The 15,089-nt window shown below is 43.8% G+C and overlaps 4 protein-coding genes across 4 annotated transcripts; 1 reads left to right on the top strand and 3 right to left on the bottom strand.

Moving 5' to 3' along the window:
* Positions 1-1,123: 1,123 nt before the first annotated feature.
* On the bottom strand, positions 1,124-3,335 carry LOC135616272 (F-box protein At3g12350-like). The gene is made up of 2 exons (XM_065115472.1): positions 1,811-3,335; positions 1,124-1,669 (listed from the first exon to the last, which is right to left on the bottom strand). The coding sequence occupies exons 1-2, from the start codon at positions 2,711-2,713 to the stop codon at positions 1,160-1,162; spliced, it is 1,413 nt and encodes a 470-aa protein (XP_064971544.1). The 5' UTR covers positions 2,714-3,335; the 3' UTR covers positions 1,124-1,159.
* A 316-nt stretch (positions 3,336-3,651) lies between these two features.
* On the bottom strand, positions 3,652-4,932 carry LOC135616271 (cysteine-rich and transmembrane domain-containing protein WIH2-like). The gene is made up of 3 exons (XM_065115471.1): positions 4,774-4,932; positions 4,507-4,681; positions 3,652-3,968 (listed from the first exon to the last, which is right to left on the bottom strand). The coding sequence occupies exons 1-3, from the start codon at positions 4,823-4,825 to the stop codon at positions 3,923-3,925; spliced, it is 273 nt and encodes a 90-aa protein (XP_064971543.1). The 5' UTR covers positions 4,826-4,932; the 3' UTR covers positions 3,652-3,922.
* A 1,926-nt stretch (positions 4,933-6,858) lies between these two features.
* LOC135616270 (uncharacterized) lies at positions 6,859-9,024 on the bottom strand. Its single transcript, XM_065115470.1, has 3 exons — positions 8,637-9,024; positions 8,441-8,553; positions 6,859-7,176 (listed from the first exon to the last, which is right to left on the bottom strand). The coding sequence occupies exons 1-3, from the start codon at positions 8,929-8,931 to the stop codon at positions 7,057-7,059; spliced, it is 528 nt and encodes a 175-aa protein (XP_064971542.1). The 5' UTR covers positions 8,932-9,024; the 3' UTR covers positions 6,859-7,056.
* An 810-nt stretch (positions 9,025-9,834) lies between these two features.
* Positions 9,835-14,674, top strand: LOC135617945 (uncharacterized). The gene is made up of 2 exons (XM_065118774.1): positions 9,835-10,411; positions 14,425-14,674. Exons 1-2 carry the CDS (start codon positions 10,074-10,076, stop codon positions 14,432-14,434), a joined length of 348 nt encoding a protein of 115 aa, XP_064974846.1. The 5' UTR covers positions 9,835-10,073; the 3' UTR covers positions 14,435-14,674.
* Positions 14,675-15,089: the final 415 nt, after the last annotated feature.

The following is a 15,089-nucleotide window of genomic DNA, read 5'->3' as shown; positions in this document are numbered from 1 at the left end:
AGAGTTTATATAGATACGAAAGATCGAATCATTATAAATTGATTTCTCCTTTTATTTGTCATTTACTTCTGATTTAGTGCTATTAAGATTTTAACAATTGATATCAGGTCGAAGATCCAGACATTCTACCGTAAGTCATATTCAATGAAATGAATTATACATATGAAAAGCACATATGAGAATTTTGTTTTCTATGAATTTTAATTTATGAAATATTGTTGAGTTTGGTTTTAAAATATCTTCTAAATTGATGGATGAATGAAATTATTTTGAAAAGAGAATAATTTATTTAAATACTAAAACTTAAATATTTTATTTTATGCTTTAGATAAAAATGAGTTTAACACTGCATACGATATATAACACACACTAGAAGTCAATCACGAAATTGCAAGTAAAATAAAAAAATCTAAAATTAACTTTTGGTTCATATTTATAAATTATTTAAAATAAAACCAAATGAATTTATTAGTGATAAATGCTAGTCATAGGTGACCTAGAAGTCAATCACATGAGTAATAATATATGTAACATGACACACTCTTTTTTCTTATTTTATTATTTGATATTTTATCATTTTATATTGCTTGTTACATAAGTATGTTATGATATCCATGAATTTATGCAATGAGAATCGAATCGTGATGAGATCAGAGACCGATTTGTCTTTAAACACAAATCCTAAACAATCTTAGATTACTCAAGAGGAATATCGAAATAACTGGACAAACTGGTGTGTTGGATACCCGTCCATATAATGGAGGCGATCGATCTAATAACTGCTCGTGTGATGATACTAAGAATACAATGCAGATGCTAATTAAAGAATGAATTCATTGATTGATCCGCTCATGGGATGTTGGATAGTTGATGATGCCAGATTGTCAAACAACAATTCCGTCGTCCCAATGGTGTATTTGTTTCTTAGACTTGAAACATCAAGCATGTCATGTATGAGTACTTCAATCTTTGCGACGTAGTGACATAGCACGTCGGCAATCGATGAGTCCACTATTTATATTCAATCTGCATTTTCTGCATGCTTGTCAATGTCAACACATGTTACCTGTCAAAAACATGGCAAACCTCACTTGTTTTCCTACCTATGCCTACAACATATCAATAAAAACTCAGCAGTTCTCAGAATTATTTGATTCAATTAAAAATCAACAGAATCACACGATCGTGACTTATCAGTGGCTAGAGTTTGTACAGAAGGTAACTCTACAATATCAAGAAGAGACCCATTTAAGGTGACATGCTTCAAATCAATGATATAATCATTTCGAAGAAATCCAAACCCAAAGGTTCCATCATCATACTCCCATATCCTACCATCCCCGTTTCTTGGATCACTGCTGGAGGAATCAGATAGGCTTCGAATTACCAAGTCGCAGCAGCCAGAGTTGACATGGAGAATGCGCAAGACGACTTCACTCTCAGTGCTTCTCCAATCGGAAGCCACAGAGCGAATATGCTCGCGGCTCCCATACAAATCCTGTTCCTCTCTAGGAAATGGTGATTCAAGAAATGCTGTGTTTGAAGTCCAGAAAACTGGAGAATAACACGAAAATTGACCCCCTGCTTCGCCAACCCTCCGACAAGTAATTCCACCGATATCATCGTAGGCAACAAGATAAAACTCAAGAACCCTGTCCTCAGAGATCCCCTATCAGAAGGAATGTTGTTTATAAGGACTTGCAATGATCAAAGGAGAAGAAACCTAAAAATTAACTTACGATACACTTAATATCCCTAAAAGGATTAAAAGAAATTAAGTATAAATCGACAAGGAAAGAGAAGCAATCACCTTCCACAAGCCCTGCAAAGGCCGCTCTGGTGTGGGATAGCAGTTACAGATCTTCACAAAATGCTCTGCATGCCATCGTCGCCTCCTTTCGAAACGCTCCTTTTCCTTCTTTCTCTGCCTTCTCGTAGCCTTACCATCGATGGGGCTCGTCCGATTAGCAAAGTGCTGATAGATCTCCGACATCAACCGGTCCGGAGGGGAGGTGCCCTCAATTCGAAGCACCTCCTTCTGAACCCAATTGGAACTTTCTGCCCTAGCATTTGCGGCATGGCCCCGATTCACTTCCAGCACGAAATGGTTGCGACCCATGAAACTGACGGTCACGGGCACCAAGTCGGGATCTGAGAAACCCGAGGATGAGATCGAGGAGTCCGAAACCGCGCCCAGCAGATCCGCCACCGAGTCCAAGCGACAGCCGGGATGGAGGAAGCTAACGGGCTCGCCGTGGGAGGAGAGACCCAACCACAGAAAGGGCACCTTGAGGATGCCGTATCCGTCTCTGGCTGCCTCGGACGAGGGGGAGACTCGGGACCCGACAATGTAGGAGGGGCCCCACTCGAAGAAGACAAGATGCGGGTCGCCGGGGCCGATACGACGCCAGAACCCAATAAGGTCTTCCCAGCGGTCGAGGGCCTTGTAAAGGCGCGCGAAGGGGGAGCGGCGGCCAGCAGCGGCGGAGGAGGACCAGGACCGGAGCCGGGTGCTGAAGCCCCAGCGGCGCTCGCACATGAAGACCCAGAGGGGGCTCTCGTGGGCTGCGGCGCCGCAGAGGGCGGCAAAGCGGCGGGAGGTGCAGGCAAAGGCGGAGATCTCGGTGGGAGAGAGGAAGGAGAGGATGTTGAGCTGGATGTCCTCCGGGAAGTCGGAGAACGACATTGCCGGTGCCGGAGGGGGCGAGGCCATGGCTTAAGGGCCTGGTGTTAGGGTTGGGGATTGGATGGTGAAGCGCCCCTGCAGGAGGAGGCGAAGATCGACTTTGATAGACTTGTCAAGACGAGCGAGGAATTTGATAGACTTGGACGAGAGGTTCTGTCTTGAACGGCGATCTGTTTCGACTCCGGAGATCGAGCAGTGGGAGGATATCGCAACAGTTCAATTAACGAGGAATTGGGACGTGTTTAATGGGCGGAAATGGATCGAATCAGACGGGATACGAAAGAGATGCCCTAAACCCGACCCGATCAGAACGAATCGGATCCAAATGGGTTGGCCTAATGTCTCGAGAATTGCCAAGTTGGGCATGCACTCGAGCCTCTCTACACCTAATGTTCATCAGGTGATAAATAAAACCCTGCTATGCTGTGTTATTTAACCATGTAATTAGATGTGCAAGCACGTTCCCCATCAACCATTCCATGTACTTTTGACTTCATATCCTAATAATAAGAAATCACTTCGATTTTAAATCTAGGGAGAGCTTGTATAATTATAATATCGTGGTGTCTAACTAATTTACTTGAATAATTATAATGTTCTCGTCTCACTAGTTTATTTGTCCAACTATAATATCATCATCTCATTAATTTTGTTGAGCCTAAATCATCTGTTAAAAATATTAAGATTAATATTGATAATAATAAATACATAAGACACGTGTAAATTAATTTTAATCTCTGAGACAAATCTAAGTGCTCCTTCAATTTATTCCAAGTCCAATATATATATATATATATATATATATATATATATATATATATATATATATATATATATATATATATATATATATATAAACCTTCTTCCTTTCCGCGACTCTATAAACCACTAATTAGGAAGTTAAATTTAACACCGACCTTTCCATCGTTATCCTCCTCGAGAACAAATCAACAAGCAACTCGACGGCACGAATTTGCAAGAATTTACAACATACCGAGAAGAACAGCAAATTTTCTAAGAGAAGAAACATAATTACGATGCCAACTGAGAAACCCGATCCCCACATCGATTTCCAGTTCTCCTTCATACGATGAACAGATCGATCTAAAAACTAGAAAGAACTATAGGAAAAAAAAAGGGAATCATAGTCGGATTTGATAATTTCTGATCTAAGAAGAAACGCCACGTCTTGCAAACAGGACGCACGAGTTTACCCCCCCCGACCTTGGCTCCAACTCAAAAGCAAGCATCCAAAAGACAGCAACAGCAAAGAGCGGCCAAGCTGCACCACAAATCACCAACACCATCCACGATATGTTAGAAGCCTGAAATGTAATGACCATGGTCGATTTTGAACACGTGGCGAAATGGTTTTGGGCGGGGTGGGGGGTCGGTTGCGGACGGAACGAGGATAAGAAAAACCAACCCCATTCATTTATGGCACGAGAAAGCGTTAAAAGGAAACGAACAGAACAAAGTGGTGAACACGAAAGTCACAAAGAACGTGATCCGTCTGGGTCCTTCACGCGCCTCCACAACCGCCCCGCGCACGATAGCCGTGGATCCCGCTACCTGGCGCCGGTCGCCGCCACCGCCGTGAGACCAACAGAATCTGGCTCAGATCGGCGTCCCAGATGACCCTGCGGCGGCGATGCGGACGACGGACGCGCGGATCTGCTGGTCCTGCGCCGGTTGGGAGGCCGCGGGGTCGCAGATCGGATCCCGTTCGATACTTCCATAATGGCGATCGAGAAGAGGGGAACGGGAGACGAAAACAAGGGAAAAAGGTACAGGGAAAGAGATCGTTTGGTTTGCATTACCATCCCTCCATGAAGGAAGGCCCGCTGCTCTGCTGCGGCGGCGGCGGTTGAGCGTACGGCGGAGGGTATCCAGGCGGCGGGTACCCCTGCTGCGGGTAACCGGCCGGCGGGTAACCCTGTGGTGGGTACCCCGGTGGCGGGTAGGCGTCTTTCGGGTACCCCTCCGGCGGATAACCTAAAGTTAGCAAGAAACAGATAATAACGATGATCAGAGATCCGAAACCAAAGAAACCGAACCAACCCTAACAAGGATGGACGAATGGATACCTTGGGGAGGGGGGACTCCGACGGGAGGCTGCTGCTGGTTGTAGTAGCTCATCTTATGGAGCCTTGGATCTGGGGCGGCGAGGCAAAGGCGAGGCGAGAGGCTGGTGGGTAAGAAATAGTGGAGAGAGAGAGAGGGCAAAGGATTTTATATTGGGGAGGGAGGAGGAAGGTGTTACCGACGCGGCGCAACTAAACGGGCCGAGATAAACGCGTCTCGGTCCGCGTCGAGCGATTCATCCAATAATAACATCTCCAGCGACCCGTCTACGTATCAGTTCCTTTACCAATCTCAAAGCAACTCCACGGAGGTAAATCCGTGACGTGCCACCCTTTCTGGATTATGATTGGCCGTAGAGATAGGCCTGCTGGTGGGGCCCTGTTGTGTCTCTCATTGACGTGTGGGTAAATAAAGACATTTGACGCCGCCGCGTCAACAAGGGGTATCCCATGTGCTCTTTTCTATTGATGCTATTCGGCCGACTTGGATCTATCGGACACGACGACTAATTACTAGATAAGGATTCATCTTAGACTCATGTAATCACTCGGATGGGATGATATAAGGCTGAATGAGAATTTCGAATAGCGTTTGGATCATTTTTGGATATATAAGTTTGCATACAAAATATGTATAGGATTATCTTTTACCTCCACACTATCAAACATTTTATGGATTTATGATGATTCTTTTTCCTTTCAAGTTTCTTTTTTTTTTTTTCTTTCTTTGCATACTGTTTGCTAAATTACTTGTGAGATTTTCTTTTTTTAAGATATCGAGATTTGTTCGTCGTTAGTTGTACAGCTCTTAAATTGACCTTTTTATATGATAAACATATTTCATAATATTTTAAAATAGATAATTTCAGTTAAATTTGTGATAATACAGTCATTTATCAAACACAAACCCCTTCACGAATTAAAATGCATTTAGTTTGTTTTCTATGAATGTACAACTTTATCCTATTATAGACTACGATGTTTCCTTTAAAATAATCAAAATATTAAAGAAATATATTTTATTTTAAAATATTACAAATTTTATAACCTCGTATTAACAAATAGAGATACTACATATTATGTCAGACAAATGACAACATTTATACGATCACATATAGATACTTTTGGTGTCGGCTCTACCTGTCTATGTTCATCACCCACGTGGAACTATAACCAAATTAGGAAAGAAAATAAATTTATGGCTCTAACTTAGTTTATCTGAAAAGATAATTATGAAGGTGATTCATCTGAAAATGCATTACTTTTGATATCGAACAAGTATATCGTGGCTGATAAGTTAGTACGGCTTGGTCCACGGGTCAATGCCGGGAGTCTTCTCTCGACTGAGCTGGACGCCAAAGTCGACCGGGCCCTCACGACGGGGCGTTGATCAGCGTTCTTTGGTGTGTCGATTCGGGCGTCGTGTATGCTGAGTTGTGTCTCTCCATCTCTGGGGTGGTTGGTAGCTCATCTTCGTGAGATAGACGTGTCTTCGGGAAGGAGCGCTAGCTGGCGTTGGTCGGGATTCGGGCCGATCGACTGCTCTCCTTCGTATACTGGATGGCGATTCCCGGGTTGAGACACTCACGGGTCGGGGGCGATCGTTCGCCTGCAAAAACGGCCTTCGTCAAGTGATTCTCGACTTTGGCCTCTCCGACGAGCAAGTTAGTCAAGGATTAAATGGCCTCCCCTTGGTCGAACGTCGGCCATGGGCTTTTATACTATTGTGCAAGGGTTGGTTATATGTCAGTTCGGTATGACCGTTGACTCTTGTGGGATGGGACGATGCATCTGACCAGCTGGTGTCTTGGGGGATGTTTGAGCAGCGTCAGACGACATCGCCCCGAGCTCTCGGGATGGTCGTGTCGCACAGTGTCTTGGTACGAAACCTGACTTAGTGTGCGACATGGGGCTCTGACGACATGTGGCATTGGATTCTGGCATCGGTTGTGACTTAGTATGTGACGTCGACGGTGACTTGTCTCGAACCCAAAATATGCCTTATCAACTTTAATAATTAACAGGATCCTCATCATGTTGAACCTTGGATTGGAAACTAATAGTATACTCAATTGTCTCAACCTGATTGAATTCAAGTTCCTGTTATACTTAATTTACAGAACCAAATTAGAACAAACAACAAACACAGGTTCAATCGACGCAATGTTGAGCCAACAACAACAACAACGTGTTCTTCTTAGATATAGATTGTGAGAGGCGAACCAAGAAGCGCAGGCTGTGAACACCATGATCTAAACATTACGTGCATCAAACCGGGAGAATTATCTACTTGAAGCTATCAGCCTCTGCAATGGTCTGCAATGCCGGCCTCCATTGCCCCTTCCGTGCCACCCTGACGCTGTTTCTGCTGTCAACACTTCCCATGGTTTCCTCCTCTCCCTCCACCTGATAACAGAGGCCAATGTGCAACATCATCGTACATGAATGGACATAATAAGGCTACAATATCCCAATCATCCATTATGTTGATCGTATCTTAAATGACAAGGGACAAAAGTCGAATCTGTATGTTAGATTGTATGGGTAACCAATCACGTCAGGCTTAATGGGTTCTTCTGGCCATCCATACAAATTTTTAGGTGAAGAAGCAATTTTGGACCGACTGCTTTGTGCTGGTTTGAAATGCAAATTAGATGGATCTAAAGAGATTAGATAAATTTCTTTATAATATTTTCTTTTTTAAAGATAAAATTATCATTAACCTCTGCTTATCGACCGTTACCTTTATCTATTATCGCTCACCACCTTTATCTGTCATGAGGTCTACTCTCTTTCTCGTTCGTTTTCATTATCGTCGTTTTCGTTCTCATTCTTGTCTTTGTCTTTCACCTATTATGTCATTGTCTTTGCCCTCATCCTTACCACCATCGTCCTCAACCCTCTTCTCTATGAGATGATACATATGATAAATGAGGATGAGAGCGATGACAACAAAAGACAAGAGCAATGACGAGAATTGAAGATAATTAGGTAGAGGTGGTTATAATGAGTCGATGGCTATGGATAATATCATCTTTTAAGAAATAAAGATTACTCCAAAAAAAAAATTAGAGTATTTTATTTGAGAATCTATCCAAAAAGATTAATCAAAATAAAATTATATAAAAAATTATATGGTTGAATTAGATCAAAAGAGATGATTTGAGACGAAGTTTCTGTGAAACCTTACGATGTGAGGCACACAGCAGTTCTTGTGCTTTAGGTTTAGCTCGTCGTACATCGAATTCAATAGATTGAAAGTTGCTAACATGTTTGTACCCGCAAAAATATATTATATTGCTTCGTCAATTGATCTTTCACTTCACTGAGTTTTAGCAAATCCGTGATCCATGACGTTCTATAAATAAATTAGACCTAACAGTAGGTTAGGTTCTGACTTGCATAAAGTCTCCTTTTATTTGTTCAAATTATTTTTCTTTACATTAGTTGTTCAAATTAAACCATTATAAATTATATGTCTTAATAAAATAAAAGGCCATGTTTTCTATTTTATTGTCGTAGTTCTCTTATAATATGAGATGACAAGATGTAGACGGGTCATCTGAACCGCGGAATTCGCGGTTCGGAAGTCCACCGGTTCACGAGAACGAGAGAAGAAAACGGAAAATGTTGGTTGCCGAAAATACCCTTGCACAGTGAAGATATTTACCACGGATGAAGAAGGGTTCGCTTCCTCGCGCTGCTTCCTGAGCTCCTCCTCCTTCTTGGCCAGCAACTTGCTGAGCCTCACGCGCCTCTTCGAGCCGAACTCTCTCAGCACATCTGTAGTAGATGGACGACGAAGGAGAGTCAGAAATGGAGAGAAAGAGAGGTGAAAGCCCATCGATGGACGGGGTCGGGCGTACCTTCGAAGCTGACGAGGCGGTAGAAGTGGCCAACAAGGAGGGTGTCGTCCGGGCGGAGCAGCTTCAGGTACCTCACCTGCTTTCCGTCTCCACCTCCGCTTCTTCTGCTGCTGCGATGGTGGGCGGCGGAGGAGGAGCGAGGGTGGGTGACGGTCATGATGACGGCGACGTAGTGGCCGGAGTTGGCGGCCATGATATCGCTGGCAGAGAGGGGACAGGAGTAACTCTCCACCCCCCCGTCGGGGTGCTGGATCACCGCCACCGCCGCCGCGTCCACCGCCTGGCAATTCCCCATGGTCGATCGATGTTATCCTCGCGTTCTCTGGTCACTCGCTCGGGCGGTGCTCTAAAGAAGGGACGCAGTGGGGAAGGATATATACGCACACTAAGAAAACAAGAGCGCAGGGGGAAGAAGCGTAAATGACACCAGAAACCAAATGGTCAACGAGGAGGGGGCCCAACGCAAATGCCCGGCCAAAGCCAATAGCGGCCGTGCGTGCGTAACAGTGTTACATTGACCAACGGACCTTGTAACAGGCTCTACTTCGCTGATATTTATATTATTGCCACGGCAACAAGCACACGTAGAACGATTCTTAGTTGCATTGTCTCCCAAATCAATACGCGTATGTCGAGAGCCGTAAAAGAAAATTCTCCATCCCCACGTGAAACTAGGATGGGGCCCACGTGAACGCTCCTATCATTCCTCGTCGATTCCAGGAGTCGGTGAGACGACTGTGGAGGATCCGGAAAGCGAGGTAAGTGTCGGAGTAGGCGGACACGTCAGAAAAAAACATTTTGGTTGCCTTCACCAACGTGAAGCAGACGACGCCTCGGTTGGCGTATCGCTATTGTCCAACCTGTGAGTGTCGTCGATTGATGATGATGTATTCATTAGTGCTCAATATGCGAACAGAATCCGGAATCCCGGCAAAGAAACTATGCTGTCTGCCCGAGGCTGCAATCGACCGACCCAATCGCTAAGCTAATCGTGTTATTTACGCTTTCATCGAACTCATTACGTCGTCTATTGAGGTGTGCGACCACGATTTTGAGATTAAATATTCAATGACATAACTCTACGACGTAATTGTGATCAGAAGGCACGAAAATGGCAGTTGTCTTTGTAATTTACGAGAGGACTTTGTTTAGGTCTCCCAACAATGTGACTTCTCCCCCAACCCGACCCGCAATTGGGGCCCGATTTGCACATTGGGCGAACTGAACCGGACCGTGGCGAGGTCATGACCCAACCCGGCCTGGTTGTATCGCCTACTCGATTCTGCGGCTGGGACACGTTGCCCTAACGCCGCCGCCTCCGGTCGCAGGCAGCACCGCCTCTGCTTCGTTGGTCTTGTATTCGCCTCCTGTTGCAACTTCCTCTTGGGTTTTCACCGATCGAAAGTGTATTTTCCTGTGCAACTGCCGTCGTTTGTCATGAATCGCGTGGTCCGGCAGCTCTCCTCGTCCCTGGCGTTCCTCCGGCCGCGGCCGGAGCCTCAACTGTCGGGTGGTTCGCTCGGAGGCGGTCTCGGTGGGTGGATGGGGGCGCGGGGCATCCGGGTGGAGGTGCGGAACGGGAACCTGGAGCAGGCGCTGAGGCTGATGGAGCGGAAGATGCGGGAGAGCGGGATGGAGCGCCTCATCAAGCGGCGGGTACCTTACCACCTCAAGAACTCCGAGAAGCGCGTCCTCGCCCGCAAGAAACTCCAGCTCCGGCTCCGTTCCCAGGAATTTTCCCGGAAGCTCCGCGCCATCATCGTCAAGAAGATCAGGTCGGCCTCTTCTCCTTCCCTCTTGATGTCTTCCTCCATTTATCTAGAACTAGATCGAACGCTTTGTATCAAAAAAGTTAATATGCATTGAAGTATCTGGTTTAGATCAGCAATATTTCGTATGAGGTTAACACAGTGTTGTGTCTGCTATTTCTCAAATAGGACGTCGAGTAATTGGTTGATTCGATGCATAAAGGGATCTTCGAGATCCTACCATGCTATCAAGTTAAAAATAAATAAAAAAAAGTGGAAAATGAGATAGCAATTCAAGATAAAAATCTCTCCTAAGAATGTCTGTCCCTCAGACCCTTTGATACTCTTTAGATTTCGAGACCACCTTAGTTTTTGTATGCAAGTGTTGATCATCATGTTCTTTATTTGTTTCATGGAGTGTCACTTGTGGATGACAAACTCTAGAAAAAGGTATTTTAGAGATTATCGAGTGGAAGGGGTTATGTATGAAAGTGTTGTTCATCATGTTCTACATTTGGTTCATGGAGTGCCATTTGTTGAAGTTAAACTCAACAAAATGTATTTTGAGGTTATCGAGTGGAAGGGCTCTGATTTTCAACTTGTGTGTTTTAAGCATTTAAGTCTATATCAGGTCCCTACAAGAGAGGAGTGTTTAATGTATATAAGTCTTCCGAAAGGTATCAACAAAAAAGCCAGTGTTGATTGTTATAGAGCTCATGTAATTTGGCTTGTTGGCACTTAGCGCAAATGTTGCTGAAACATCCTTGAGTGGCACCGACATGGGTTTCATGTTTTGCCAAAGGTGTTCCTACATGATAGCCAACTGATATAGGACTCATGTCAACCAGCATGAAGCTAAGGTCGGTTTTACATGCTTATGCCATAAAGCTGAAATTTGTTATTTGACATGGTTAGTAATGGAAGTCAAGAGCTATAACCAACTGATGTTCTTAAATGGCATTGTAGCCTAATTTTTAAAAACAGGCTGCAAAGGGCACCATAAAGTTTGGTTTACCTGCTAGGGTTGATGGTCATATGATCAATGATTCAATATTAATATGAAAACAATTTAGTCCAGTTTGATTTGTCTGAGAATAAAAAGATCGAGTATATAAACCACACAGGAGTCATAGAGTTGGAGATGGTCTATGTCAGGAAAATCTAGCGTCAAGTAATATAACAAGTAATTTCTCTGTCCAAATCTTGCTAGGTTTATGCTCTATATTGTTATAGTATGATTTATGAGCTTGGGTTGAATAAGATGTTGTGAATGTGACTCACACATGATTGGATTGGTTGCATGTTGATCTATCTTGGCTTGATTAGCTTGGTTATTTGGATCAACTAGATGAATGTCAACTAGAAATTAACCCAATGTAACCTATCTTGATTTCCACCATCAGTAGTGATAAGGGACCATTTGGTCGGTCGACCATTGGTGCGGCCCATAGGCTCACGAGGAATTGTTTGCTTCGGGCGATTGGTGTACTCACACGGTTTTGTCCTTTCGGAACATGTGAGCTCCAAAAAGAGCCTCTGAAGGTAAGGGAGACTTGACGGACTTATAAACCCTTGGTTCCCATACTCCTCAACCAATGTGGGACTAAATGACCTTATCAGTACTCCCTCCCGTAGGGAAGCCAAGGGCTCATAACCAAGGTGCACGGCTTGGGAGCGAGTTTGCTCGGTCGAGGTGCAAGCCTTGGGCCCTCCTTCTAGCGCCAAAATGTTCCGCGAACCTCGAGCCGTGACTGCGTGACTGACACGGCTTGGTCCGACTGGCGACATCCAGGATCGTCTTGAGGGTGAAGATTTCGGTTGGTCGGGTCGAGATTGGACTTGGTGGTGACACGCTTCTTCCCCGAACTCGTTCACCTTTGCTGCACCTGGATTCCTGCACACAGGCCTAGGTCAGGATGGGGGATGATCCCGACTTGGGCCCCTCCGAAGCTTGAGTCAGTGGTCTGCTAATATTCTCATGCCCCTCGTCAGATGCTGGCGAGGGGTTTTTATTGTGACTCCCGGGAGTCAACCGTACGGCCGACCCCAATGAGTGACGAATGTACCTTCGGGTGTTCGCTGTCTTGGATACATGGGATGGCGCCATGTGGCGTCGTCCCAGGTTTCTCGGAATGGTCCTTGTTTCGGCGGGACTGGTTGGCATGGCGCCGAACGGCGCGAGGAGATGACCGTTGCATCCCGGATTATCGGCGGCACATTTGTCGTGGCTCTATCTCCCTCCCGAGGTCTTGTGCTCGGGCTGATGTGGTGGGGGTCAGGTCCTCGTAGGATGATCCATAATGTGCCCTATCAAGTAGTGTGCTTCATATTTTTATGTTATAACCTTAATATTCCCATGACTTCACATACACATACATATGTATTATATCTCTAATATAATAGTGATGAAAGATTGTAAAAAGCAAGAATTGAAATTTCGTACCGTACCGGAGTTTCGAGATTCGCTCGGTATGGTACTGTATACTGAGCGGTGTGTGTGTGTGTGTGTGTGTGTGTGTGTGTGTACGGGGCGAAAATAACTCAATCGATGTCACCGTCCGATAATGGGCGGTCCATGTACCGGTCTGCTGGCGGACCAGTACGTACCGCCCGATACGAATGGTATTATTCGAAATTGAAGACCTTGGTAAAAAGTATTTTCCCTCCTAATTTGAACCTCTACTGTCTATATGTCAGCCATTGGCATATATCAGTCATTAGTTTGGTGACTTTTGACTTTAAGTTGATAATATATGGTGATTACTGATGTAGATGCTTAGCGCAAAAGTTATCTTTGTTGTTGCTGTCCCTGATTTGTGCAGTGGGTGATAGGTACCAGATCAATTTGACCAAAGTGAAGCACATGCGACCACTTTATACCATGTCAAATATTTGATAAACCTTAACGAGTCATTGTTTAACTTAAATTGTGTAAAATTGTTCTAAAGGGTTTGGATATGTCTTCTTTGAACAATTATGAGATGAAGAGTGAAAGTTAACAAGGATAATCAGTGTAGGGAGCAAGGATGTGACATTATGCACTGGACACTGTGGGAGCCTTGTGCAGTGGGCCACACTTTCTAGGAAGCAAGGATATAATGTCAATCCATTATCATCTGAAGCTATTTGTTAGAACATAAGATCTGCAAAGAACTATAATTGTGAGAGGAACTTTATGAAGTAGATGAAAAATACATATCCTAAGTCACCGGCATTGATTTCTTTTGGAGTGTAGGTTAAATTACAACGTGGATGACATTAGGGCCCTTAATTAAATGTTTCAAGATGAGTTTATGTTGCAGCTTATACGTGGTCAATAAAATGAGATGAGATGATCATTTCCAGTATATAAAAGGGATCATAGATCTTTTTCCTTTCTGCTGGACATGCTACATTTCTGTTTCTGGCCTAAATTAGGAGTTTGAATAAGAATGTACCCACTTAGTTGTACATTTGAATGGGCCTTCCCAGATGCTCAAGTCTATTGATTTGATTTGGTTCCCATGCTTTATTGTCATTTCAAGTCCACATATGTGGGCTGGTGATATCCCTGGATTCCTTTCTGAGCTGAGAGAGACACACTACTTTTTTTTTTCCTGTAATAATCACGAAGTCTAGGCTCATTGTAGAATTTTAGTCTGTTTTAGCTTTCTTGCATTCAGAAATTTATTTGTTTAATAGTAATCTGTGGTTCTTGGACATTATCAGAATGGTCATCTTATATTTTGAAGGGGAGGGTGATACCTGATAAGTGGCAAAGTTGTGCTAACCTAATCAAAGTTAATTGATGATCGACTAAAACACAATTCATATTAGCATCCTTATTCTTCCCTAACCAAAGGCAAAATTTTGATGGTTTCTTGCAGCAGTATTACTAGTGAGCTAGAAGAAGTGTGCAGTCACTAATTACTAATATCTGTTTTCTTTAAGGAAGATATATTATTATCAGTTAACATGGATACACAAGACAAATTTCACGCTGGAGTTCCTGCAGACCGAAAATTTTGTTACTGACAACTTTCTGTCGCTCAACGTTGCAGGGGTCTTTGAGATCTGCTGCTGAGGTTGGCGAGCAAGGTTGAGCAAATTTCGACACCAAATAGTCGGTAAAAATAAAAGGTTCTCTTTTCTTGTTCCTCCAATGTGTCTGTGCAGTGGCATAAACTACATGCCACCTCATTTGGAATTTTTGTAGTATTTGGAATCATTTGATTCCACTTTTTTATTTATTCCTCTTGGTTAACTCTCTGACATTCCAGACATACAACTATGAAGTGTGCATTTTTATCATTTGTGGATTATTAGATGATGATTCCTCAACGCCTGCCTGTGTCTTTAGCAGGCTATGTTTTACCTACTTGTGACATGCAGATGACCTTTTCCAATCTATTATCTTGGTAGGTGGAAGTATCAAACAAAAAGTCTATAGAGCCTCCTCGCAAATCATCACTCTCTCTTCCCCATCTCAACTACTAACTATGTGCACAGGAAGGAGGTCCATCTTCATTGTACCCTCTTATCTTTGCAGATTGTGTGATTAGCAAAAGATAATTCCCACCCACATAGTTCCTGTGATTAAAATGCATATTGCATCCTATGATTGAGATGGTAATATTAGCTGTTATGCCGTGCATGCAAAAGATCGCTGACCCTACAGTTTAAAAGGAGTTATCAAGAACACATGGTGAGATTATTGAGCTCCACC

This window comes from Musa acuminata, chromosome BXJ2-7 (genome assembly GCF_036884655.1).
Source record: "Musa acuminata AAA Group cultivar baxijiao chromosome BXJ2-7, Cavendish_Baxijiao_AAA, whole genome shotgun sequence".
NCBI classification, from domain to species: Eukaryota; Viridiplantae; Streptophyta; class Magnoliopsida; order Zingiberales; family Musaceae; genus Musa; species Musa acuminata.
The sequence above is the reverse complement of the archived record's forward strand: the minus strand, read 5'-3'. Positions and strand labels throughout refer to the sequence as shown.

Bases quoted from the DNA above. Each gene is read 5' to 3' on its own strand.
- LOC135616272 (XM_065115472.1), bottom strand. From the start codon at position 2,713: ATGGCCTCGCCCCCTCCGGCACCGGCAATGTCGTTCTCCGACTTCCCG. The intron at 1,670-1,810 runs GTGATTGCTTCT...TCCTTCTGATAG, and splicing joins CTTTGCAGGGCTTGTGGAAG to GGGATCTCTGAGGACAGGGT.
- LOC135616271 (XM_065115471.1), bottom strand. From the start codon at position 4,825: ATGAGCTACTACAACCAGCAGCAGCCTCCCGTCGGAGTCCCCCCTCCC. The intron at 4,682-4,773 runs GTATCCATTCGT...TGCTAACTTTAG, and splicing joins CGGAGTCCCCCCTCCCCAAG to GTTATCCGCCGGAGGGGTAC. The intron at 3,969-4,506 runs GTAATGCAAACC...TTTGTGGTGCAG, and splicing joins CCTTCCTTCATGGAGGGATG to CTTGGCCGCTCTTTGCTGTT.
- LOC135616270 (XM_065115470.1), bottom strand. From the start codon at position 8,931: ATGGGGAATTGCCAGGCGGTGGACGCGGCGGCGGTGGCGGTGATCCAG. The intron at 8,554-8,636 runs GTACGCCCGACC...CATCTACTACAG, and splicing joins CCGCCTCGTCAGCTTCGAAG to ATGTGCTGAGAGAGTTCGGC. The intron at 7,177-8,440 runs GTAAATATCTTC...CTCTGTTATCAG, and splicing joins CGAACCCTTCTTCATCCGTG to GTGGAGGGAGAGGAGGAAAC.
- LOC135617945 (XM_065118774.1), top strand. From the start codon at position 10,074: ATGAATCGCGTGGTCCGGCAGCTCTCCTCGTCCCTGGCGTTCCTCCGG.